This window comes from Macaca nemestrina, chromosome 2, assembly GCF_043159975.1.
Source record: "Macaca nemestrina isolate mMacNem1 chromosome 2, mMacNem.hap1, whole genome shotgun sequence".
Taxonomy (NCBI): domain Eukaryota; kingdom Metazoa; phylum Chordata; class Mammalia; order Primates; family Cercopithecidae; genus Macaca; species Macaca nemestrina.
The window spans coordinates 194,069,829-194,096,108 of record NC_092126.1 but is presented as its reverse complement, the minus strand read 5'-3'; the positions used below and the strand labels follow the sequence as shown (position 1 = coordinate 194,096,108).

Below are 26,280 nucleotides of genomic sequence, written 5' to 3'. Positions count from 1 at the left end.
TTTACCAAGCTTTCCTTGAGATGAAATAGTATTGTGAAAAGAGCAGGTACTCAATATTTTGGAATGAGAGAACAAAGAATTGTAAGAGACCTAACATTCTATGAATTTTTAAAAATATTATTGACAATTAGCTTGAAAATATATGACAGCAGACAACTCAAATTCAAATTACTAAGAAAGAATAACAATATATTCATATCATTATTTATACTTCAGTACGTATTTACATTTATATACTTTTGTCTTTAGCAGAGTCATTAAAACATTATATACATGTATATATATGCACATATATTTTGAATATGCACACATATGTATATCTTCCTTTAATACTTTGAGAGTGGTTGCTACCAATGAGAACATGCTCTTGGGTTTGATAATCAGTTAATGATATAAAATGTACATTGTGTGAGAAAAATGGAAGCCAATTAAAACATTTATGGTATCTCCTTTCTTCTCTTTAAGCCCAACACAATCTATCTCTAAGGTAGTACACCAGCATATCACACAACTGGCTAGAGAAAAGACTCATACATTTCTTCTTTTTAAGAAAGCACAAATTTAAACACTGAAAAATGCAGGAAGTATAATAAAAGAATGAGAGAGTAGTGACTGAGACTTTAGGATTCAATAAAGTACCCATCACAATGAAATTTTATTGAAATGGTTTAAAGTAAAGGACACACAGAGTAAGTAATTGAGTAGATGAATTGAAATATTATTGAGATATAAGATGTCACACCTAGGTAGAGTTTATTTACTTGTTTTCCAGAACCCCTTAATCCCCCTAGTTTCCTTCTGACCACTATTTCTTGCCACTTCAGTGAATGGAGTTCAGAATGTTGTAGATTTCAGGTCTTGCAAAGGAAAACAAAATTGCTCAATTAGACTCTTGAGAAAGGCTTCATTTATCATTGTGAATTACTTTGGTCATTGGCTACTCTTAAGGAGGAAAAAGGAAAGGGAATGAGGGATCATGCTCTGTGAACAGGTCAGATTAAACTAGCTAGAAGGGTTCACAGTGTTATACATATTGTACAAAAAAGAAAAGAAGAAGAAAAAGAAAAAAAAGAAGCTTTGATAGCCGATAACTTAAATATCTGCCACTATCAGTTTGGAAAGGCTTTTAAACATGTCCAAAATGTCTACCAAATTTTCAACAGGAGTGACAGCAGATTTTTAAGTAAGAATAAAAATGCAGCAGTCTTTCTAGAATAAAACTCTGACAGACTATGATGAATTACCTTATTATAGTTGCTCGCATGACAAATGTACTTGATCACTGTTTCTTCCTGGGAATAGTTGAGCTTATCCAGAGGCAAAAGTTGAAAGGAAATGAGAGCTAACTAGTAATCTTAAGTGTAATACATCAGCATTTCTATAAAAGTATTCAAGAGAACCTTATCAATTACTGTTTATGTCAACAGAAAGTACTTCTCCTATTCCCTCGTGATATAACCTTTTTTTTTTGAGGATTTATTTAAGTGACTTTTAAAAAGGGATATAGATCACATATATATTTTTTTCTTTTACAAGTTCTGTAAGCTATCCAGCTTTAAAAAAGATCCTCACATAGGTTCCCAGCCAACGTTTTAGTTGAAATGGTAGCCACACGTACTTACACATACTCCTAACATAAAGTTTTCTTATTCAAATATTTTTATATTAAGAAATGACAATTCAGAAAAAATAGCAGAATTAAGAAAACTCAGTGCATATTAGAAATGTTTAACTACTGAGTAAAACATTTCTCCACAAGTTATTTAAAGAAATAATTATTTTACTTTCTGAATTTTTATCATTTCATTTCTGGATTTAAATAAGCATACTTCTATTGGAAAATACGCTCAGGAAGTCAAATGCATCGACAAAACAGTTATATTGATTTTTACTCCACTATTTAAGGATGAATTGTAAATAAGTCTCCTGGGTTTCATAATTTTAAATAATGCATGTATAAAGCTAAGGATTTTGGTCATTACTTAGAAATTTAATGGTAGGTTAGGTTGCATTGTTTTGTTTTCTTTTTTCTTTATTTGAATGTCACACAATCTAGATCATCCTGGATCATTCTTTTATTATTTCTTTGAAGAATTGTATTTCCTGAGTAGGCTGAGTATTTTATAGACAACACATTAATAGTCAAATACTTATGAATTGTCAACACCATATTGTATATTTTTTTTATATACCAATTTGGGTAATTGGAGTTAATGAGGTCTAATGATCAAAACTAGTGTGATGTGTTCAGATAGTACATGATGTAGGGAGATCTAGCTATAAAACTATCACTTCAAAGTGGTCAATACAGATACCTAATGAAGCTTAGTTTTTGAAATATTATGTACCTAACCAACACAATAAATAACTGTGCTGAGTGAAATTTTACAAACATATAGTCTCTTCTGCATTTAATTAATTTTCTTAGAGTACACTGTGTTAAGGCAGAATGTATTACGTGTGAATAAGAAGTGTCCAGTTCTCATGCCTGTAATCACAGCACTTTGGGAGGCCTAGGCAGGCAGATCATGAGGTCAGGTGATCGAGACCATCCTGGCTAACACAGTGAAATCCCATCTCTACCAAAAATACAAAAAAAAAAACAAAAAAACAAACAATAGTCGGGCATGGTGGTGGGCGCCTGTAGTCCCAGCCACTTGGGAGGCTGAGGCAGGAGAATGGCATGAACCCGGGAGACGGAGCTTGCAGTGAGCCGAGATCGTGCCACTGCCCTCCAGCCTGGGTGACAGAGTGAGACTCCCTCTCAAAAAAAAAAAAAAAAAAAGTGGCCAGTAATTTTCGAAGTACAGATTGTGATCCATTAGTGAATTATGTTAACAGTTCAGATGTTTATGACAAGAATCAAACATAAAGAATAGAAAATATCACAAGTATAAGGTTATTGTTTTATGTAACTTGTGTTTCAGTTCAATATATATGCATATATTCATATATACAAATGTGTTCACAGGATCACATTACACGGTCCATTTCTTTCCTCTGGGGTGTTGCAAAAGACTGAAAATCTAGGAGAGGAACCACTGATTAACACAGTAACAGCAAATAAACTGAGCCCATATTTGAAACCTTAGGAAAAGTTCTCCTCTCTGCTGTTCATCAAATCACCTGTGGAGGTTTTGAAACATACGGAAAAATGTCTCTAATTATACCAATTCAATCCCAAACACTTGGTGTGGGACAATATTAATGTGCTTTGTTTTTGATTTAGAGCTCTCCACGCAGTTAGGGTATGCAACTAAGTCATAGAATCTCTGTCATAAAGTAGCCATCATATGTTAGAGATGTATTACATTCTATGATTATACGAACTTTTATCTGTGTACCAGTCAATGACAGGAGTATCATAAAGACAAGTTGTACAATTAATTTAACAAGAGTGTTGTAAGTATTGGAAACATTAAGAATGCAGTAACTGATTTTCCATCTTCTTTGAATAAAACATATTTTAGTTCTAGTCAAACAGCAATGAAACATGTTTGGTATTTTTGCTTTCAGTTATTGTTTTTGGATTTTTTGGTATATTAAATTCATAATTTCATCTTTAATTTTTTTTCCTATAGGTCAAGTTTTCCTTTAGCTGACATGTCCACATTCTTACAGTCTCTTCTTCTTCTTTTTTAGAATAGTCAAATCTGATCCGTTTGTTTTATAAGGCAAAAGACAATTAAAACTTGCAGTGTAATACTACTGTAATTTCTACTATCAGCACCAGGTTGTACAGAGGAGTAAACTATTTCCCCTGCATTATTTTCATCATCACATCATCATTATTGGGAGCCTATTGTTTTGTGCATCAGGTATTTAAATTGTGGAGATAAGGGCAGCATATACAAAGCAAACACGTAGATTTGGACTTCAGCATTCTTTTCACTCTGTGTTGTTTGTTTTGTTCTGCTTAATTTAGCTGCTCTTTAGCTTGTAACTCTCAAAGTCAGTGGAAAGTCAAAGTCAGAGAAGATCTAAATGATATAAACAAGTTTGACCAGCCCCAGTGATGTGTATAAGTTTGACATCTATTTAGAATGTATGAATTGGACCAGGACATGCAACATTAACTTTCCAGCCTTATTCCTAATAGTTTTCAATAACAGGTTAAAATTCAGCAGCATACGTTGAAATATAAAATGAACACAGTATAAATTTAAAATGAAATAATTTCAAAGTTTGTATTTTAATTACACAAAAGTCTTCTGATTATTTTTTATTTTTTTAAGAGTCAGGATATGTTGCCCAGGCTGGACTCCAGCTCCTGAGCTCAAATGATCCTCCTACCTTAGCCTCCCAAAAAGCTAGGACTACAGGCACACACCATATGCCATGGCTTCTGCGATTTACTCCTCAGTCTGTTTGGCCTTTGTGTTTTTGGATTCATGTTAATTATTTTTAACTGATATATACTTCATGAAAGATGAAATATTGGCATGGTAATTTCAATAATTTTTGCACTACAATTCCTTTCTTTTATTAAAAGTAAAATTATCATTATAGAATGAACTACCAAAAATACAGTGTTTTGCCCAACATTTTAAATGTTACAGTCCCAAGAATAAATATGCTAACACTTAAGTTATTTACTTGAAAGCAGTATGCTACAGAATAATTTATCTGAAACAAGGTTTTTATGTATGAAAAACATTAATTATGCTAGTAAAATAAATGTGTGAAGGTAGCAAGATAATTTATTTCCAAGTTTGTATTTAAATTAAGCCATGCAGATATATATTTGTAAATTTATATCTGTGAACAAACAACCATATGTATTTATTATTTTAAGAAAGTTTTTTGCCCTGTCTCCCGGTGTACTTTTTTTTTTTTTTTCTTTTTTGAGACAGATTCTTGCTCTGTCACCCAGGCTAGAGTGCAGTGGTGAGATCTTGACTCACTGCAACCTCCACCTCCCTCCCAGATTCAAGCAATTCTCCTGTCTCAGTCTCCCAAGTAGCTGGGACTACAGGTGTGCACCACCACGCCTAGCTAATTTTTTGCATTTTTAGTAGAGATGGGGTTTCACCATGTTGATCAGGCTGGTCTTAAACTCCTGATCTCAAGTGATCGCCCACCTCGGCCTCCCAAAGTGCTGGGATTACAAGTGTGAGCCACTGGGCCTGGCCTTTTTAAAAAACAAAAAAAAATTAGATTATATCTTGGTTATGACACATTATTTATATCCAAACATAATTTAAAATCCATATGATCTGTTGCTTTACAAGCTCAGGTCCTCCATTAGGCAATCATTTCTTCAAGGAATGGAATCTTAGTTAACATATTTGTCTTCATAACTCTAGGGCCCTCCATGGTGTTTAAATGAATGAGTGAAAGAAATAAGAATTTAGACTTTTGTGTTCCTCAGCGATATTATATTTAAGGATTTTTACATATCAATATTTTCTCATGCTCTCAAAATGTATCAAATAAAGTTAATAAGCCTATCTCTTTCCGCGGGAAAATTTAACCAGTTTTACACTTATGACAGTATCCAGGTATGCAATTACAAATAAAATTTTCTTGCACTTTTTAAAAGTGTAGTTACTGTTTACCTGAGTTGTAAGAACTATGGATGTCTGATGAATTTTGCCTTGGATATGCATTTTTGCTTTTTTTTTTTTGGCACAGTAGTGAGTCTCATTATCAATAGTAATGATTTCTAACATTTCTCAACATGTCCCAGTGGAAAGATCTTTGCAGATTATCTATTCCAACTGCCTTCAATATATAGATCAGGCAAGAAAGTACAAAGAGGTGAAATCCTGGACTTGCCTTCATGGACTTTCCTATTTCACTTTAGAAATAGGCCTCCATGAGCACATATTATTTTCTGTATTATATCCTTTGGCTTTTTATGACTTACTATTTCACCTGATAACCACAATATTATTATTTGACAAATGACATATTATTAGACATTTTCCCCCCAGAATAGCCTATCCCAGTAGTCAGTAAACTATGACTCTGTGGAAACAGTTTCCTAGTCTCTGTCTTATGCTATGATCTAAATAATGTGTATTCTGTGAAGAGACAGTTTAGCTGTGCATAAGCAAGTTTATTTCTAATCCTTGTGCAGAAACAGAGACTACACTTAAAAAAGGCAAATCCTTTTTCTACTTCCAGCTACTTGCATGCTGGACCTGAGAGGGGTTAGGGTGACAGTAAAAGCCTCAATTAAAGTGAAAAAGAATGGGTTCTGGAATAAAAGAACTCAAAGGGTAAAATAAAATATGGGGAATGCTTTCAGCTAGAAGATTAGTATCTCCTTATCTGAGAAAACAAGTCCAGTGGGAATCAAGTAAATGTATAAAGGAAAATTCTTTGGTCTTAAGTTTAATAATGAATAAGCCCGGTAGTTGAGGACTTTAGAGATTTTAAAACCTGAGTGCAAAGTGGGAAAAGAAGAGAGTGAATTCTGTGAGTGAAAACAAGCCTGATTCTGAAAGGATATCTGTGTGTGTGTGTGTGTGTGTGTGTGTGTGTATCAAGGGTGTACGCGCCCATGTTTACCAGAAACAGTGGCTAGAGATCAATGTCCAAAGTGAAGCCAAAATATTTTCATTTAAATTTTAGCACTAAATGTGCATATGTCACAAGAATGCTATGAATAAATTAAATCATATTTTAATTGATGTTTTTATGAAGAATATGTTGCTTTTGAAAGAAAGAAAAAGGAATGATGATCTCCAAAGTAACCTTAAAAGACCGTTGAACTAGAGATCAAGCGCTATGGGATGCTAACCAAATCACTCAACCTCTCTAGACTTTACTATTTCACATTTAAAACATGAGAGCTGAAATAAAACATACCTAAGTTCTTTCCAATCTTAAATGCTTATATCCAAGCATCCAAAACCTGGGGGGCAGTAGCAGGAGGGTGGTGGCAGTTATAAATAAACTGTAGTAGGGGAAAGTAGAAATTGCTATGAACTATTTTGACACAGGGTTTCTATAAGAACCAGCCAGCACATCATTTTGGAAACATAATCCCTGATGGTATCACTATCACGATCATGGTCCAAACAATATTGCAATTTATATCCTGGTAGGCTACTGTGGTCTGGTTAGGAAACTGATATACTATTTAGCTTTCTCCAGTGACTGCATTTCAAAAAATAGGTATACACACAATTAAATGATATGTTTAACAGATTCAAGTTACATTAACTGTTTTTAGCTTTTTAAATATTATACCTCATGTCTGTAATATAAATTTAATTATGGTTTCCATCCATGAGGGCAGTGATGGTCTGCGTGACATTAAAAGTGATGGTTTGTTAGCAACATCATATTTTACAGAAAAGCATTGTGAGATGTGTGACAGTAATAAATAGTTATATCAAAAATGAATTAAAACGAGTATATAAATAGGTTTCTGGTTTTAGGAAACAGCCTGGCACAGTTAAAATCGTACTGCTTCCTGAACACAGTTTAGACAATCAGGCAATATTAAAATTAAAACACTTAATCCATTTAATGTAGCACTCCAAAAAACATATGTAGTATTTAGCTTATTATAAAATAATGGAAGAATCTTCTTATATTAAAATCTCAGAGAGTGCCAATATTCCTATAATCATGGTAATAATTTAGAATATGCCCTCTCACAAGAATCTAGGACAGTCTACAAGTCATAAACAAAAAAATAAAGCAATCTGGGCTCACTGCCCAGATTATCTCAAATATGTATAATGGAACAAAGAAAGAAAATAAATACTTATAAGCAAAACTCACTCCATGAAGGAAGAAAAAATGGAATAGTAATTGGTCACAATTGTGGTAGAAATTAATTATAGGGTGCTCATGAATCTGCTTTATAAGGAGCTATGTGTATCAAAGAATCTTTTTTTTTTCTCTGCTTTAGAATTCTTCAGAAGTCCCTTTGAGATAAATACAAAAGAAACAAAGGAAGCTACCTGTACATCCACCATTTTACGTGTAGGAGAAATACAACACAAGAAAACTGCAACTGACGTAAAATGTGCAAATCTGCCTAAACCATGTTAATTGGAAAAGCAGCATATTCCAATTAGAAATTCTTCCTCTCAAAACAGACATTATGTAAAATGAATTACATTTTTATTGGTAAATAGCAACCTAGAATCCTTGTTTTACATTCCGAAAATTGCTCTCTAATGTCCTATTGATGTGGCATTGCAGTTTATTGAACCACAAAACACTTTTGCTTTTTTCAGGTTTTTTTTTTTTAATTTAATAAAATTTTGTTTTGTTTTGTTTGAGCTTTACCAAGTTAAAGCTAAATAACCAGTCAATAAAATAAACCAGTATACCCTATGTATTCAATATTCAACTCTCCTGGATTTGATTGCATACTCTCTTAACTACTATTTTTTTTGCTTTCCTATGTGATTAGTTCAATTAGTCCTTCATCCATCTATTTGTTTATTTATTTATTTATTTATTTATTGTATAAAAACAATTGAGTTTCTACTTCATATATAATACTGTGCTAAGTATTGTATTAGAAGGATACATATAATTCCTGGTCACAAGGCAATCAAAAAATAGTAGACATTAAAAATAAATAATGTAATGAGGGCTCATAAGCTCTAGTTTCCAATATCCAACACAAAACACAGATTTCCAAGGGTTATACAACAGTAAGCAGTTAATAAGTGCATAGATGTAATTATATTGGAATTTTAAATGTAATTTTAAAACATTTATAATCCCAGTAAGGTACTCAACTAATATTTCACACATTAGACCTTTTGAATGCCTACCCTCACACTTCAGTTGACGTAAACTACCCCTGTTTAAAAGCACACCTCACCGCTAGGAGGGGACTAATACGCCCTACAGATTTTGGCTACTTTCTCCAATTGGAGATGGGTAGGAACACAGGAAAATATCCACTTGTAAGGATCATAAATGCTCTGTAAAACAGAACAATTTATTTAACTTTACCTCCCAGTTTTCTAGGATAGAAGAGTCAAATGTGACATTTCCAGTCTTACCACAGACCTATACTTGTGCTTGCAATTTACAAACAGCATAATTCTTTAGATACTTTATTATTTCCACTGCATTGTTACTGAACCTGATTCTAAACAGACCTGGTTTTAAAAATTTTTCAGGAAAGTAAGTGTGGATAGTATGAATGATACTGTAGTAACACCAGGAATAATATATTTGTACTAAGGATGTTTCTAAGCTCTTTTGGAAAGTAATACAATTCCACCAAACCTTTGGTTGATTTTTTTTTTTTTTTTTTTTTTTTTTTATGTGATACATTGTATGATGGTGGCAGGAAAGAACTGACAAAAATAGATGTCTTCAACACAATAAAAACGTGTTTGCCACCAAGGCATCTATAAAGGTTCTTTTGACTATGCATTTTTGGAAATAACATTCCATTTGATTGTGTCACATCATAAAGATCTCTGAGGTGCAAAGAAAAATAGAGGTTGGAATGAGAATTGTGACTGTTATCCACCATCTCTCACTTTGTCCACTGAAAACTTTGAAATACTATCCCTTTGAAACTAACAGCATGTTTTATTTCTTTCTGTTTTAGGTAAGCACATTAATCATTCCAGTATAATCAGACTGCATCAAGGTAAAACAAGAAAAAGTGGTGAAATTATATCTTATAACAATGCTCGATATATAAATATATATGTGGTTTTGAAAAAAATGTTTAAAACCAATGTTCTTTTTAAAATTTTTTCAACTCTCATCACATTCCCAGGGTACATGTACAGGTTTGTTAGATGGATGCATTGCATGACGCTGAAGTTTGGAGTATATTGATGCCCATCACCCTGGTAGTGAGCAGAGAGGCTAATAGGTGGTTTTTTAGCCCTTTCTCCTCTTCCTCTCTCCCCACTCTAGTAGTCACCCATTGTCTCTTGTTTCCATCTTTATGTCCATTTGTACCCAATGTTTAGCTCCCAAGCTCCTACTTATAAGTGAGAACAAGCTATATTTAGTTTTCTGTTCCTGCATTAATTCCCTTAGGATAATGGCCTCCAGCTGCAACAATGTTGCTGCAAAGGACATGATTTTGTTCTTTTTTGTGGCTAAATAGTATTCCATGGTGTATGTGCACCACATTTTCCTTATCCAACAGACTGTTGATTTCATGTCTTGTTATTGTGAGTAATGCCACAATGACCAATATTCATTTTTGTGTTTGTTTTGTTATGACGTCAATTCAGTAAACTCAATCTCTGTATTATATGGAATTTCTAAAATACGTATTAACTGCTAATGTCATTAAAGGATTTATTCTTAAAGTAAGAAATGCAAATTAGAATAAATTTTAAACGCAAAACTATTTTGTTAGCAATGTGCAAATTTATGTTTTTGCAGCATGTATTGCATTTAAAAATAAAATATAAAAAAGAAGTGATTTTCAAATATTACAAAAAGTTACTTCATATACATATTGATTTTAAAGAATAAACAGTTTATGAATATCATACATACAACAGAAAAAATTGAGGACTATTAATAAATATTATTGATCATTCTGAATATTAGTTATAAACATATAAGGAATAAACTTCTCTGAGCAAAATGAATTAATCATTTCCCTAGGGAAAATATGGATTATCTGTAAAATGCATAATATTGCTTTTTATAAACTAAATCAAATTCCATTTTAACATGATAGTTTTGCATTGATAACTTAGAGAAGAGGCCAAGTTTAATCAGAGTTATGAGGAAACACACGTTCCAATGCTTTCTAGAAATATGTGTAATATTTAAATTAATATATTCTAAAAAATATTTGTTCTCCTTCCAAAATAGAAGATTGCTTATAATTCTTTTAAATTTAGCCTGCTTATTTGATACTTAAGTTGGAGGCCAGGAGAATTCAAGAAGCTTATTTTATCCGGTATAGGCAGGCATTTTTAGAGATGCAAAACCAAAATTAGTTCCTTTTGGAACAGTCCTCAAATTGGTAGTTAAGGAACCTACATGGCTTTAGATTTCTGTGCTCTTGAGCCCTGCAGTGCTGAAAGAGAAGGTAAAGACTCATTATCTCAAAAAAAGGACAAAGTATTGTTAACTAATCAAGACCCATCGTCATTCATTTATAATGGTTTGATAGTAAATAATAATTGACTCTTATTTTGATGATTATACATTGTGCCACATCTCTGGGATCCTTTGTAGCAAACGATCTAATCAAACGTCATGAAAATGAAAAATATATGTATATGTGCTTTTACCCAAACAAATAAAAATGTAAACCAAAGGAAATAAAAACCTCAACAGCAAAATATTCTTAGTCATATTATAAACCAGCTTATTTTATTGGCTTTCGTCATTTTCCTTTAAATAAAGACTAGAAAAAACTTTTTTGGCATGAACTATTAGTTGGATTCCAGCTAATTGATGCTTTACTTAATTTAAGCATTCTAGACTGCATGATATATGTTCCTTGTCCATTTGAGGCTATACTTTGAATGTAAATACACAACAATGACATTATGAGTCTAAGATTGATAGTTATTTGATTTAGCAACATCTGTTGTTGTTTAATGTACTCCAAGCAGATGCTCTTTCTTGATATTCAACATACAATTTGATTTACTCTTATGATATAAACCATTACCAGAAGAATGCTATTGTTATTGGAATAAAGCTATTAGTATTAGCAGTTTTATATGTCTTTGCCCAAACAAATGTCTGTAGACTGGGTCAAGCATCGTTAACTTCTATAAGAAAGGCAAAGGGCAAACTCTTTGAATCACTTACTTCATACAATGACAGAATTCTTTCATGTGTCAGGGCATCTAGAGTCATTTTTTTCAATTAGCAAATTTTTTCTTTTAATGTTCTTGGAGGATTAGTGAAAACACAACAATATGAATTATCAGAATGATGTCCTTTTCTATGTTTGTCATTGTATTTTAAACCTGCCACATTACACAAAGAGTTGTAATGAGGAAAATACCCAGAGACAGACACTACTGTTTATTTAATTCTCTATGCACATTTTGTAATATGCTGCAAAACAATAAAAATTGACATAATTGTAACTGATCACATTGTTTCATGGTTTATATGAAGACTCACAGGGATTTAGGATAAATGTAAGAGTGATCATGCTGAGGATTAGAGAATTCTGATCAAGGTTTTACTGGGCAGAAAATATCTTTGAAATATAAGCAAAAATGTGTTTGTCCTAGGAAGTATGTAAAATATATATAATATCATAATAGAGATTTCATGCACTGTAATTCTAAGAAGACCTTGATGTCCTATAATGGGATATGGATCTGATTCCCCTTTTCTGAGAAAGTCTATTTTTCAGTGTTAACAATTCAATGATATCTTGTGACCTTTTCTATGCAAATATGAACAATTTGAGGCTATCACAATCTGTCATGCATTGCTCCTTAAAGGGACATTCTTAATTGCTTTTATAATCTCAATTTTATTTTAACCTCCATTACCTATAATATCTTCTTTGAAGCTTGAAATTAACTTTTCTTTCTTCAACATTTTATCCTTTCCTAGTTTGGTAAGCAATGATTTTACTTTTCCACCAAAGTTTTAGGGGGTTTCATCCAGCATAGACACGATTAATTCAATGTGATAAAGTATGTCTTTATTACCCTATTCTATTAATCACATTCGCTGAAAGAGAAGCATGTCTTTCTTTTCTATGGAGACTTTTCAAATATATACTGTCCTTTAGGATATAGAAGCAAAACTAATGGTGCTATAATAATAGCACGAAAAGTCTTTAGATATTTTCTTGGTAATTAGGCTGTTTTGTACCCTCTCATCTAATTTCTTGTTAACTCAATCCTTTTGTAATCAACAGATAGGCATCTGTTAAGTGGTTGACCTAGAAATCAAAGTTGTAACCTTAGTCTACTCAGAATAATACTCTAAACAATAATGGTAACCCCATCTAGGCTATAATTTGAGAAAGAGAATAAGATCAGTTAACAAATATAACATCACCTTTTAGATTAGTTAACAAAGATATCATCACCATTAGATTAAAGATAACACCATGTTTTTTTGATGTTAACAAAGATATCATCATTAGATTTTCTTTTCTACCTAAGGGTTTCTCTTTTCTTTTGTTTGTTTGTTTCTTTCTTTTTTTTTATTTATTTTTTTAAGATGGAGTCTCACTCTGTTGCCCAGTCTGGAGTGCAGTGACGTGATCTTGGCTCACAACAACCTCTGGCCCCGGGTTCAAGCGATTCTCCTGCCTCAGCCTCCCAAGTATCTGGGACTACAGGAGCGTTTCATCATGCCCGGTTAATTTTTTTTTTTTTTTTTTTTTTTGTATCTTTATTAGAGACAGGGTTTCACCATATTGGCCAGGCTGGTCTCAAACTCCTGACCTCGTGATCTGCCCGCCTCAGCCTCCCAAAGTACTGGGATTACAGGCATGAGCCACCGCACCTGACCCTAAGTGTTTCTTAGAAACAGGCTGAACATGCCATCCCCTCCTTAAAGTTAAATGTATTTAAATATGTTCTTATTACTACTGATTTGTGAGGCAACAACAGTGCATATTTTCTTATTCTGAAATTAAATAAAGCAATTTAGCCTTTGTGTTTGTGTAATTAGACAATAGTGGCAGCTTTAATTTTTAAACTACACAAACTTATCCTCATTAAGGAAAGGAAATCAAATGCAACTCTAATAACAAGTGATTAAGCATTTTAAAGTTTTAAATGGGCAGTGAATGTGCATTTAGAAGAAAATGTTAATAATATTCATGATCGACCGGGCGCGGTGGCTCAAGCCTGTAATCCCAACACTTTGGGAGACCGAGGCGGGCAGATCACGAAGTCAGGAGATCGAGACCATCCTGGTTAATATGGTGAAACCCCGTCTCTACTAAAAATACAAAAAACTAGCCGGGCGTGGTGGCGGCGCCTGTGGTCCCAGCTCCTCGGGAAGCTGAGGCAGGAGAATGGCGGGAACCCAGGGGGCGGAGCTTGCAGTGAGCTGAGATCGCGCCACTCACTCCAGCCTGGGCGACAGAGCCAGACTCCGTCTCAAAAATAATAATAATAATAATAATATTCATGATCATTTCAGCTTCCATGCCACAGTCCTCAAATGTTTGAGGCTGTGATGTGAATAATCAATTCATGGTCAAATTTCGCCCATGAAGTTGAAAGTTCTCTGAATGCAGATCCTGTGTTCCATTTTCTTTTGTGAGCTCCTTTTACTCAGAATAGTGTTTGGCATATTTTTAGGCTGTTACGAGTATTTCGTTGTTGTTAGTGATAGATTCATTGTTAAATTATTTTATTGATAAAAACTCTGCATTGGCTCCATGCCAGATTCCACACTACCTAATTGACTTTCACAAGTTATTTATCAAAAACTATCTGTCTCAAGCTTCTTCTTAAAGTAAGGAAACATAAATAAGTTGGCAGGCAGGTAGGTAGATAGATAGAAAAAAATAGATGGAAAATCATATCTAAAAATAATTTTTCAATATCATACGCTTTTCAATTACCAGAGATTTTAGTAATACAACCATTAGTTACATATCATAGTCTTTTAAATAAGCAGTATATATTTAGTGTAGACTTTGTTCCCCAGAATCTGTGCCAACTTTTTAAGATACAAAAGAGACAACATGAAACATGTTTTCAACGTCACAATACAATTATAGGTCTTTTATTTATAAAAAGAGATATGAGAAAGGTAGTTCAACTGGGACAAATAACTTCAAAATGGACAAAAATCATTTACTTTTAAAATCATACTTACAAAATTGTACCTTTGGACTACCTCTTCCAATGCTTAGACATTGGCAACTGAATAAATGCAAAGGTACATTAATAAATATTTAAGCTATTTGCTTAATACCATTTTCAGTTTATATTTTACTCAAATCCTTTTTACTTCCTTAATTTTTCCAACTGATATCACAGTATATCTGTTTTCTACTGTTCCTTTGAAGACTTTGTCATTTTTATTTGTGCACAATTTTCTAAAAATATATTAGTATATAGTATATAGACAACTACATCACTCTGGTTATTTTAAGCTTAAAAGAATAATCTTATAATTCTGTAGAATCACAATAATGGATCTATAATTACTTAGTCTCTCAGCTCAAGAAAAATAAAATTATTATCATGTGATGGTTAGATCGTTGCTTTTTTTAAATCACATTAAATTTCAATTGTACTCCCTTTTATACATAAAATACTTCAAGAAAAGCTTACTTTAAAAATTATTGATGCTACCATTACTTGTGGTTTAGCTTTAATAATCAAAGTTCTGGATCTATTTCAAATGAATTTATTTTGTTGTTTTAGATCTCAGATTATTAAAATACTAAGAAATTATTTTGAATTTGTTCTAGGATTTATAGCCCTTGGCAATTTCTAAGCCAAGTGTCATTGTAAATGAGAATATATATCGACTTATATATTTAATCTCAGTTGAAAACACACCCTCTGTACTCAAATCTAAGTGATTCAGTTGTATTATTTCAGGAATCTTGGGCTGTCAGTATCATTAGAATTATATCATTGTCATGATTTTAACAAGGTGACAACCACGACTATCCTTAACTGTAAAATTCAATTTTGTTAGATTTTATTTTGTTCTTCAAGCTGCACAGTTATGCAGACAGTATTGAAGATGCTTTCCAAACATTATCTCCATTAATTTAATTCAAAATATCTAAAGACAACCAGAATAACAAAAGATTAATTATTTAGAAAGCAGCTTAACTAGTACTTACACCCCATTTCTAAATAGTGGGCAGAATCAAATTATGGAGACAAATATCATTTCTTATTATTTAACATCTGGCTCAAGCACTGATTTAAGTTATTTATTTTTGTAGGAGGAGGGAATGGCTGTAAGTAGGTGGCAAATATAGTGTTCATTTTTGTTCCTATTTGGTAGGCCTTTTTAATGACTTCTTCTTAATTATTTAGAAAGACAAATGCATGACGATAGGACACAATTCAGCTATATTTTCTTTTTTGTGTGTGTGACAGAGTCTCTCTCTGTTGCCCAGGCTGGAGTGCAGCGGCACAATATCAGCTCACTGCTATCTCTGCTTCCCAGGTTCAAGCAATTCTCCTGCCTGGAGACTACAGGTGCGCACCACCATGCCTGGCTAAGTTCTGCATTTTTAGTAGAGACAGGTTTTCGCCATGTTGGCCAGGCTGGTCTCAGAAACTCTTGGCTTCTAGGGATCCTCCCACCTCGGTCTGCCAAAGTGCACGGATTACAGGCGTGGGCCACCAGTTCCAGCCTCAGCTGTTTTTCTGAAACTAAGAATCAACTTTGGTTTCCAATAACATGTTCTTCATTTCTTTCTCAAACTTCAACAAAAGCATCTTTAACATTCTTATTCTTACCAAAATTTCGTTTAAAACAATCTCGGCTTTTTTTTTTTTTTTTTTTTTTAATCAAATCCCAAAGTTACTTCTACATTTGTATTTGTTACATCAGCTCTCCACTTCCAGGTAACCACATTTGATTGTTTATATGAGCAAAAATGTTTTCTTTCACAGTTCTGGGAGCCAGAAGTCTGACATTGGTTTCACCTGGGAAAAATTAGTGTTGGTGGGGCCACGCTTCCTTTGGAGTTTTAAGGGAGGAATCTGTTCCTTGCCCCTTCCAACTTCTGGTGGCTGCTGGCATTCCCTGGCTTACGGCTGTATCACTTCAGTCTGTGCCTCCATGGTCACATTGCCTCCTCCTTTTTGCTTTTTTTTTTTTTTTTTTTTTTTTGAGAGGGAGTCTCTAGAGGGCAGTGGCGTGATCTGGGCTCACTGCAAGCTCCGCCTCCTGGGTTCCCGCCATTCTCCTGCCTCAGCCTCCCGAGTAGCTGGGACTACAGGCGCCCCCCACCACCCCTGGCTAGTTTTTTCTTTCTTTCTTTTTTTTTTTTTTTTTTTTAGCAGAGACAAGGTTTCACCGTTTTAGCCAGGATGGTCTCGATTTCATGACCTCATGATCAGCTCCTCTTGGCCTCCCAAAGTGCTGGGATTACAGGAGTGAGCCACCGCGCCAGGCCCTCCTTTTTTCATAGTCTCCTGCTTCCACACTCTCATTGAGGACATTGTAGTGGTGTTTAAGGCCTACCCAAATAATCTGGGATAATCTCTTCATCTCAAGATCTTCAATTTAGTCACCTCTGCAAAGACTTTTTTTCTTATAAAATAGCATTTACAGGTTTCAGGAATTAAGATTGGATGTCTTCATGGAACATTTTTCCAGCCTACTACCAGGGCCATTTTAGAATTCTGCCTACCATATTCCTGATAAAAGAAAGCTATACTATATTTTTCAGAGTACTTCAGGACTAGCCATATATGTTTTATTAATTCCCTTTAATCATGGAATACAGTATAATGTAAATAATTATAAATATATGTATAATAAAGCATTACACAAGTAATCTAGTTTAGGCATGGCAGACCTTTGTCATTACTTTCATCTCCAATTCATTTCAAGTCCACATTCTCGTTTGTTTGGAAATGATGGCGGTAGGGAGGAAGCAGCACAAGCACCCTGTTTTTGCCTTTCTTAGACAACTACAGCAATAATAGATATTTGATAATCCTTTACAAAGTAAAGAATACAAAATAAATATGTACTTTAGCGATATATTTCCCTCGAAGTCATACTTTTTTTTTAATCTTATTTCTTTTCTAAAATCATACTGGATTTTATTTCTCAGCCAATTACTTACTCAATTATATCATTATAGTAATCATAAATCAATATTTTTATCATATAACCTGGTTCTTCCACTAACTAGATCTGTGGCTTAATTTCTTTTGTTTATATTGGAATAATACTTATCCAACATATTCATTGTAAAAATGCAATATTGTATGACTTATATTTTACTAGTTTAATGAAGCATTTTTGTCATTTTTACCTGACTCATTATAATATTAAAAAACATAACATCAACTTTTTACATGTTTTAGCAAGTGAAGTTTTAAGAAGAGCTTGGACTGTAAACTAATGACTGCAATGCAGTATAAACACCGAAATGACATTGAGTTACTTATAGAGTTAAAGTAAACCCACAGCTACATTGATTTTCTATTTGGAAGAAATAGTGAATACTTTGGCAAAGTTCCTGGCACTATTTTAAATATATGAATACAAGATAGAGAAAGCAATCCTGTAGGGTTTTTTTTTTTTTTTTTCTTCATACCCATCGAATTTGGAAGGAGACTGCATAATGAGAAAAGGTTCCACTTCACTGAGTAAAAAGTGTGAAATATGTGCAAAACAGAATGTGCATTTGTATTAACAATTAATGTTAATTTTCTCAATCAGATGCACTAAAATCTACCAACAGTACTATTGTCCCTGGATACTTTTATAAAATATCAGTATGTTAATTCATTTTAATTTCATATGCATAATACGCTTATTATTGTTTATGATTGATTAAAAGACATTGTTACAGATGTAAACTTCGACTCTTTCGTTTAGAACTCAAAGTGAACAATATCATCTGTGAATTATTTATGTATGTAATTCACAAGGATTTTCAAAAAAGTCTCCTTTTAAAAAAGTAGCATACAGATTATTATATATTGTTTATTGAAAATTGTCATGTACAAAATATTTATTATATTTGTATACGAGTAACACAAATGTAAATAAAACATTTTCTCACTTACTGATCAAAATATTTTGATTTCTGCATATATATCTAAATATACCAATACTTTAGTCCACGTGCACAAGGCTAATTCTTAGTTTTTATAACTACCAAGAAGGAAAATAATGTTTTAAGCAATTACTCTGTGCTATGTACTGTGATACAGAAACTTTATTTGCATTGCGTCAATGCATTCTTGCAATTTTATTTTTAGAAAGAAAAAATTTTGCCAGTTTCCTACTTGAGTCATAGCTGTAGGAAGCTATTTGGATGTTTACATAGATTCATCTTCTATTAGACACTTATCAGTTATCTCTAGCTTATATCAGAGAGGAAAAAGTAATACAAATTTGTCTGGTTGTCTTAAGAAATTTATTTAAAGGAATAGGTTAATTTTTAAAAAAGTAAACCTGGGCAGATTTGAACTAGGTATTTTTGGACATGCATGTTTTTAAGTAGTAACTGAGCTTAATTCCAAATCATTGCAGATTAAGTGGTGGATTGTACTGTTTTTCATGGTGGAAAAGTTTTTGGAATGGCTTCTTAATATACTAAACTGTGATAATCAGGATAGCTTGAGTATGGCCAGTTTCCAGAGAGAATTCATGCTATTCCATAAAACAAAATGTGGTACAACATAACTTACCTACAAAAATGATTATCGCCATGAAATTACATGATACATCATCTGATTTCCTGCGTTAACTCATAAAATTATTCAGTGATCTACTTTTCTTACTTCTTCAGCAAAGTAAAAATGAATGCAATTGTTTAGAAAAAGCCAATGTAAATCCACTTTTCCTCAAAAGTGAAACACTAGGAATAAAGCAGCTATTTTAGAACAGATTTCTGTGATTGTTTGCATTCTCAGTTTAGCTTTAGATAAGACACAGGGAAATATTTTTATTATTTGCCCTTGAGTTTAGGCAAATCCATTATATAACTGAATAAATGGCCTCTTTTTGAGGAATTAGGCTTTTTCCCCATAATAATTACATATCCATGTATGAAAGCTTCATAGATCTTAGCTAACTATATTTATGTTTTCACACTCAGTGCTATCAGCTACTTATGGTTATATGCTTATTGATGTCATTTGCATTTAAGTGAGATGATTTAGGTCACTCTTTTATGTTTGCATCTTTGTTTACTGAAACAGCATTGTTTAGGATTTGTTTGCTTTAATGATTGAAAGCATGTGATTCTCCCTGAAAGCAATTATTTTCTTTAAATGAATATTTTGAAAATGAAAAGTAATTAAAGATTAACAAAAGTAAGCAAAATGGATTTTTAAAGCTCCTTAATTATTATTTAAGACACAATGGGTGTTTAAGATAACCAATCTTCTGCAGAAAATTTAAAACCCTGTAACTAATTTACAAATTCAGTGAGTTTATTGAATTCATTCACATTTGACAGGTGAGGGAATTGTGGCAGAGAATGTAAGAGATTTATGGAAGGTCACTCAGAAGATCAGTGAAAGAGTTGAAAAGGACATAGGATGCTCTTTTTGTGTGTTCTTGGTGCTGATACTCAGTAGCTGAAAATGAATGCTGCACTGAACCACACTTACTGATGGGAGTCTGCCCTCTCCGTGGAAATGAGAGTCCAGGGTGGTGCCAGCTGCTTTTCTGGGGCGTGCTAGCTAGCAAATGATCCTCACAGGTCTCTGAGGGAATGCTTATGGGTTTGGGGAAATAACCCTCTAATGTCAAAGACAGTATTTATTTTTGTTTCCTTTGTATTTTTGTAGAAGTCTTGGCTATTTCATCCCAGAAATCTCTTCTCACTTCACCATTATGTTCATTCATTCAGGTTTTACTTTCTGTTAGGTGGTAGGCAGTATACATCAGGATATTATCCGTCCCCTTCTCTGTTTCCCTTCCCTTTAGTTTGCTCATCCACCTTGCCCAATTATACGTTAATAATACGTTAATGATTAATAATACTTTGAAAATAATCAGAAAATATTTCGAAAATTATTTTCTCCTTTTCTGATGGTGATTCATTTTCCTTTTTATGTTATATTTGAAACCAGTTAATTAAATCATGTTTGTAGAAATGCAAGCAGTTCATCCCACAAAGTTGATGTACGATAAATGACAATTTCTGCCATTTATTTATAGCATAGAGGTAATTCCATTAAATAAACATCAGAGACTTAATATTGTAGTCAAATTGTGATATAGCAAATATTGATATTTTTAAACTACATATGGCAATTCATTGTCATTATTATTATATAAACAAGTCTGGGCAGTGTAGTTCCAGAGAAACAGGTTCATAGACCACATATATTAACTGTTGTTGGATCCCATTCTATTTCTCTGTTCTTTTCCACCAAGAAATCAAGAAGCTTGTGAATTTTCTGCCTGTTGTAGGAGCAATGAACATACTCATTTACTGACTCTCAAGTCCAAAATAGGAAGGGAGAAAGTGTCAAGAAATACAAATCTGAGGAATTTGGGTTTACAGAGTGATAGAAAGACACAGGACTGATAGCCTCTGGATCCCAAGCATCGGGAACTCTTGGAGAAAGAGAAGAGAGGTTACAGGTAACACCACGCTTAGGGATTTAACATGAGAAATGAAAGAAACAACATATAATAGTATAGCCCAGCTACTACCAAGAAACAGGACCACATTATTTATAGCCGAATTTTCCCAGAAAAAAAAAAAAAAAGGAAAACTTGAGGAAAGAGCAATAAATATTTCTTTTGATCAGACCCCTACACATTTGCTAGGTTAAATTTACATTAATGTATATCTATATTGCCTACAAGCTGTAAGCTACTTGAGGGTAACACGGGGCTTTGGGTAGATCCTCACACATCCTGATTTATTTCTTGCACTTGAAGCAGACCATCTTGTCAATAGAAAGCCTTCAATATATGGTTAGTTAATAAATGACAAAACACATTTCTGTTTCAAATCTAATCAGAGATAAAGAAGAAAGGCTGCATCACAAAAGTTTGAGTTAGGAGTGGCTAGTTTGGATTCCCAGAGTCATCATTTGTGCATAGGCTAGGGCAAGATACATGAATTATGTATCTCTTTCTTCACTTGTAAAAATTGGTTAATAAGCATAACTCAAGGCAATTTGAACAGGAAAATATATTTATATAGACAAAAGGCTTAAGTATATGTTAAACAATCAATAAAGTGATAACTGAAAATATTTGAGTGTATACAGGGAGACTCATGCAAATTTCCATTGGCAAGGAAAAGGACTCCTTTTCCAAAATATGTATCTAATTGCTTGATATCTGAATTTTTTTCTGGTGCTTCAGTTACAACAATCCTCAGTGAAAAAAAAAAGAAAATAATAATAACTTATCAATAGTAGTGAGTCTCATTCATTATATAGGAAACTGATTTTATTATCTTCTTTTTAATTCATTTTTACTGATTTTATTATCTTCGAGTTTACTACTTTCTTTTTTACTGCAATACATTATTATAGAATGATATGGGGTCTATAATGAAAAAGTTATGTCCATAGAGAAGAAAAATTGAATACATGGATAAAACAGAATTTTGTTGATCTATTTTGAATAAACAGAAAATAAGTAGGGATGCATTTGTACATTGTAGCCCAACAATAAAATTAAACTAATCATTTATTGGTTGGCTAAATCAGAGATAAATTGAAAATATTGTTAATTATTTAGGGATAGACCTTGTGAATGCCAGGTGTACATATACTTCCAGGTTACAAGGAAATCATCAAACACTGTGAAGATCATCCACAAGGAGCTCTACCTGTAATACAACTAGGAATGTCTTGCCTTTGTGATTTACCGTCCCCAAAATAAATTGACTAAAGTTTCATGGATTTTATGAGCCTTCCCAAAGAGGCAGGTTTTTATTTCATTAATATCTTTGTTGTCCTGTTTTCTATTTTATTAATTTCCACTCTGATCTTTATTATTCTATTTTTGTGTGTAATTTTTTCTTCTTTTTCTAGTTTCTTAATATGAATGATGTCATTGATATGAGAACTTTCTTACGTTTTAATATAGGTACCCGGTGCTATAAATCCGTTCCTAAGTACTGGCATTTTACCCATTGTTTTTCATTTTCATTTAGTTATTTATATCTTTGCTATGTCGTTTTCAATAGTTGGATATTACCAAAAAACTTTCTGCCATTGTTTAAACAATATACTTTATATGACTTGAATCTTTTTAAATTCAGTAAAATTTGTTGTCTGGCTTAGCACATGTTCTATCTTCATAAATATCTTACAGGTACTTGGGAAGAATATGTAATCTATTGCTGTTGGATGGCATGTTCCCAAAATTTTGATTAAGTTAGTCGATAAGGTTGCTCAAGTCTACCATATATTTACTGATATTATCTTAATTTGTTCTGTCAATTATTGACAAACGAGTTTTAAATTTTCAGACTCCAATTATGGATTTGCCTATTCCTCCTTAGAGTTCCATTAGATTTTGCTTTATGTATTTGAGCTTACACTCAATACACATGCTCAATATTACATGTGTAAATGTTTAGTATTTTTATGTCCTCCTGATGAACTGATACCTGTATTATTAAGAGATTATATTCTTCATTCATGATAGTGTTTATTGTTCTGAAACCTATTTTGCGTGATATTGATATAGTTAATTCATGTTTCTTTCTTTGGGAGGGGAACATCACACATCAGGGCCTGCCAGGTGGTGGGGAGCTAGAGGAGGGATAAGAAATACATAATGTGGATGATGGGCTGATGGGTATGACCAACCACAATGGCACCTGTATACCTAGGTAACAAACCTGCATGTTCTACACGTATATCCCAGAACTTAAAGTATATAAAAAAAAATAAAAAATAAAACAAAATTTTACTTATTAAAATAGTTTTAGATTTACAGACAAAAATTCAAAGATTGAAAGGAGAATCCTCATGTATTCCACATCCAATTTCTTCTATTATTTACATCTACCATTAATATGTCACATCTCTTACAATCAATAAACCAATCATGCTAGGTTATTTTTAACTAAAGCCCATGCTTTATTCAGATCTTTAGTTTTAACTAGTGCCATTTTCCTGTTCCAGAATGCCAACCAAGATGCTAACATTATATTTAGTAGTCATATGTCCTCAGGTTATTCTTAGTTGTGACTATTTCCAGCTTTCTTCTATTAGTGGTAGTGTGCTGTGTCTTATTTTATCCTATTTGTGTCTTTATAGTTGAAATATGTTTCTTGTAGGCAGCATATAGTTAGGTCCTGTTTTGTATCAATGTGCTAATCATTGTCTTTTAATTAGGACAATCTTTGCTTTTTAATCATTCCTATCTAACATGATTATCTAGTTGGTTAAGTTTATCATCTTCTTACTTTGATCTGTCAACTTAATTTATTCTCTGTTCCCATTTTCTTCTTTTCTACGTTCTTTGGGATTTGATATTTTATAACTCTTTTAAATCGCTCAGGTTTATCATTGAATCCCTTTTAAAGTATTTTAGTAGTTGCTTTAAGATTTATAGTTTACATCTTTAATTTATCACAGTGTACTTTTAATTGATATTATGCCACTTAATATAAAGAAAAAGAACCCACGGTTTCATACTTCTCCTGCTCTCCTATTTGTGCTATTATTGCCATTCTTTTTACCTTTACATAGTTATAAACCTTACACTGTATCATTATCATTTTTATTAAAAAATTCAATTATCTTTTCTCTCTGACACTCTGTTCTAAGAACTGTAGCCACCTCATGAGTCAGCCTGGCCTCTCCTGGATTTCCTATTCCTCTAGTGGCACTTGAAAATTCTCTCAATATAGTAAACTGGAGAGTTTTATACCTCATCCCATTTGTCTTTGATCTTTCAAGGCTCACTGTCCTTTATTTCTTTATAACAAGTATTTTGAAAGCTGGCATTTCATGTATTTTGTTTGTTTCAGTGAGAAGGTCAATCTGGTCCTTTTTATTACATTTTGGCCTTCTAAAATAAATTAAGAGTAGAGTAGTTCTCTATGTAGTGATTTTTTGCAAGTGTTCTAACAGGAATTTAAACCTCATGTGGAGATATCAAACATACACACACAGAGTTATGTAGCTTCTCAAATCTCAAGCCTCCTTGTACTAGGAATTATGGAAGTAGGTTTAAAACAAAACAAAACAAAAGCACGCTGCTATGTAAGAATGAGATATAATAGGAGGAACACTGGACTTGTGTCAGATGACCTGGATTAAAATTCAAGAATGTATCCCTGTGACTCTGAACAAATAATACAGCCCATTTGAAACTCATTTTCTTCACATAAAAAACTGAATTAATAATTCCAAGCTTACAAGTTTTTATTGAAGACCAAACATGAAACACGCTGTGTGGCTCACACTAGATCCCTAAAATGCTTTATTCTGTGCTAAAATGGATTAGATTTCCTATCAACTTGTATGAACCTGAATGCCTAATATGTGCAAGACACCATCATGTGTTATAATTTACCCTATCAAAACTAAAAATACAACTATTATCCTCATTTTATGGCTAAGGAAACTGAATATCCAAAAATATATAATTATGGCTGAATTTACAAATGAGTAAGAATTTGTTTAGGATTTGAACATAATTCAGTTTTAATCCATTATTTTTTAATGCTCCTTTCTGCAGGGATTAAGCCTCTTTTTCATAAAATAATTTAAATGAATATTTTAGTTTCAGCTATATGGATGAAATACCAGATTTTCACATATCCCTCATAGACACTTGCTATTTTGTGTGCTAATTATATCTACGGTTCTGTAGAGGCCAGGCACAGTGTCTTACACCGGTAATCCTAGCACTGTGGGAGGCCAAGAAAGTAGGATAGCTTGAAGTGAGAAATTTGAGACCAGACTGGGCATCTTTGGAGACATAGTCTCTATAAAATATTTAAAATGAGCTGGGTGAGGTGGAACCATGTCTATAGTCTCATCTACTCAGGAGGCCAAGGTGAGAGGCTTATTTGAGCCCAAGAGTTGGACAGTTCAAACCTGCAGTGAGCTATGATCACATCACTGCACTCTACCCTGGATGACAGAGCAAGACACTCTCTCCAAAACAAAGAAACAAAAAATTGTTCGAGTCTGTAATTATGTACTATTACTTCTACAAAGTCTACAACATGGTGAATATTCAAAAGGCATTTCTGAGTAAGTGGAATTCTTTTTCTCACACCATATATATGATAAATTATCATTATTTTGCTTAAGATATTGTTTTTGACAATGACATCTCAAAAGACTCTTAGTTATAAACTGAAAAAAAATCAAAATGCACACCCATAAGGAAACAGCTACCACTTTTTTAGTTTCTGATTCAGCATGTTTTGGTTATTCTTTATGACATATCATGAATTTCTGTTATGCATAATACAAATTAACGATGTCTAAAAAGTAGCATTTCAGAAGCCTGGAAAATGCCATAACTACTCTTAAAATCACATCCTGCTATTTTATGTTAGTATTTTAAAATGCTTTGCATTAACAACACTCCGAATCATTATAATGAGGATTACATTTTTTCTCCAAAGAGTAGTATTTTATGCTCTTTTAGTATGACCTTTCTTTTAGGCTATTTTGAGTTCAGTCTATCTTCCTCTCTGTCAAGTATTATTTAGTAAAAATGTTTTAACAATTCATTGCTTATAGATGATGT

General features: G+C 32.9%; 1 protein-coding gene across 3 annotated transcripts in view; it reads left to right on the top strand.

Moving 5' to 3' along the window:
• LOC105485513 (cell adhesion molecule 2) overlaps positions 1 to 26,280 on the top strand; it is a 1,093,059-nt gene that overhangs the window by 529,936 nt on the left and 536,843 nt on the right. Inside the window, exon 2 of one of the 3 annotated variants that reach the window (XM_071089504.1) lies at positions 9,545 to 9,586. The exons of the other annotated variants lie outside the window; for them this stretch is intronic. Within the exon in view, the coding sequence (XP_070945605.1) occupies positions 9,545 to 9,586 (42 nt within the window). The remainder of the gene's footprint in view (positions 1 to 9,544; positions 9,587 to 26,280) is intronic. 3 annotated transcript variants of the gene reach the window in all.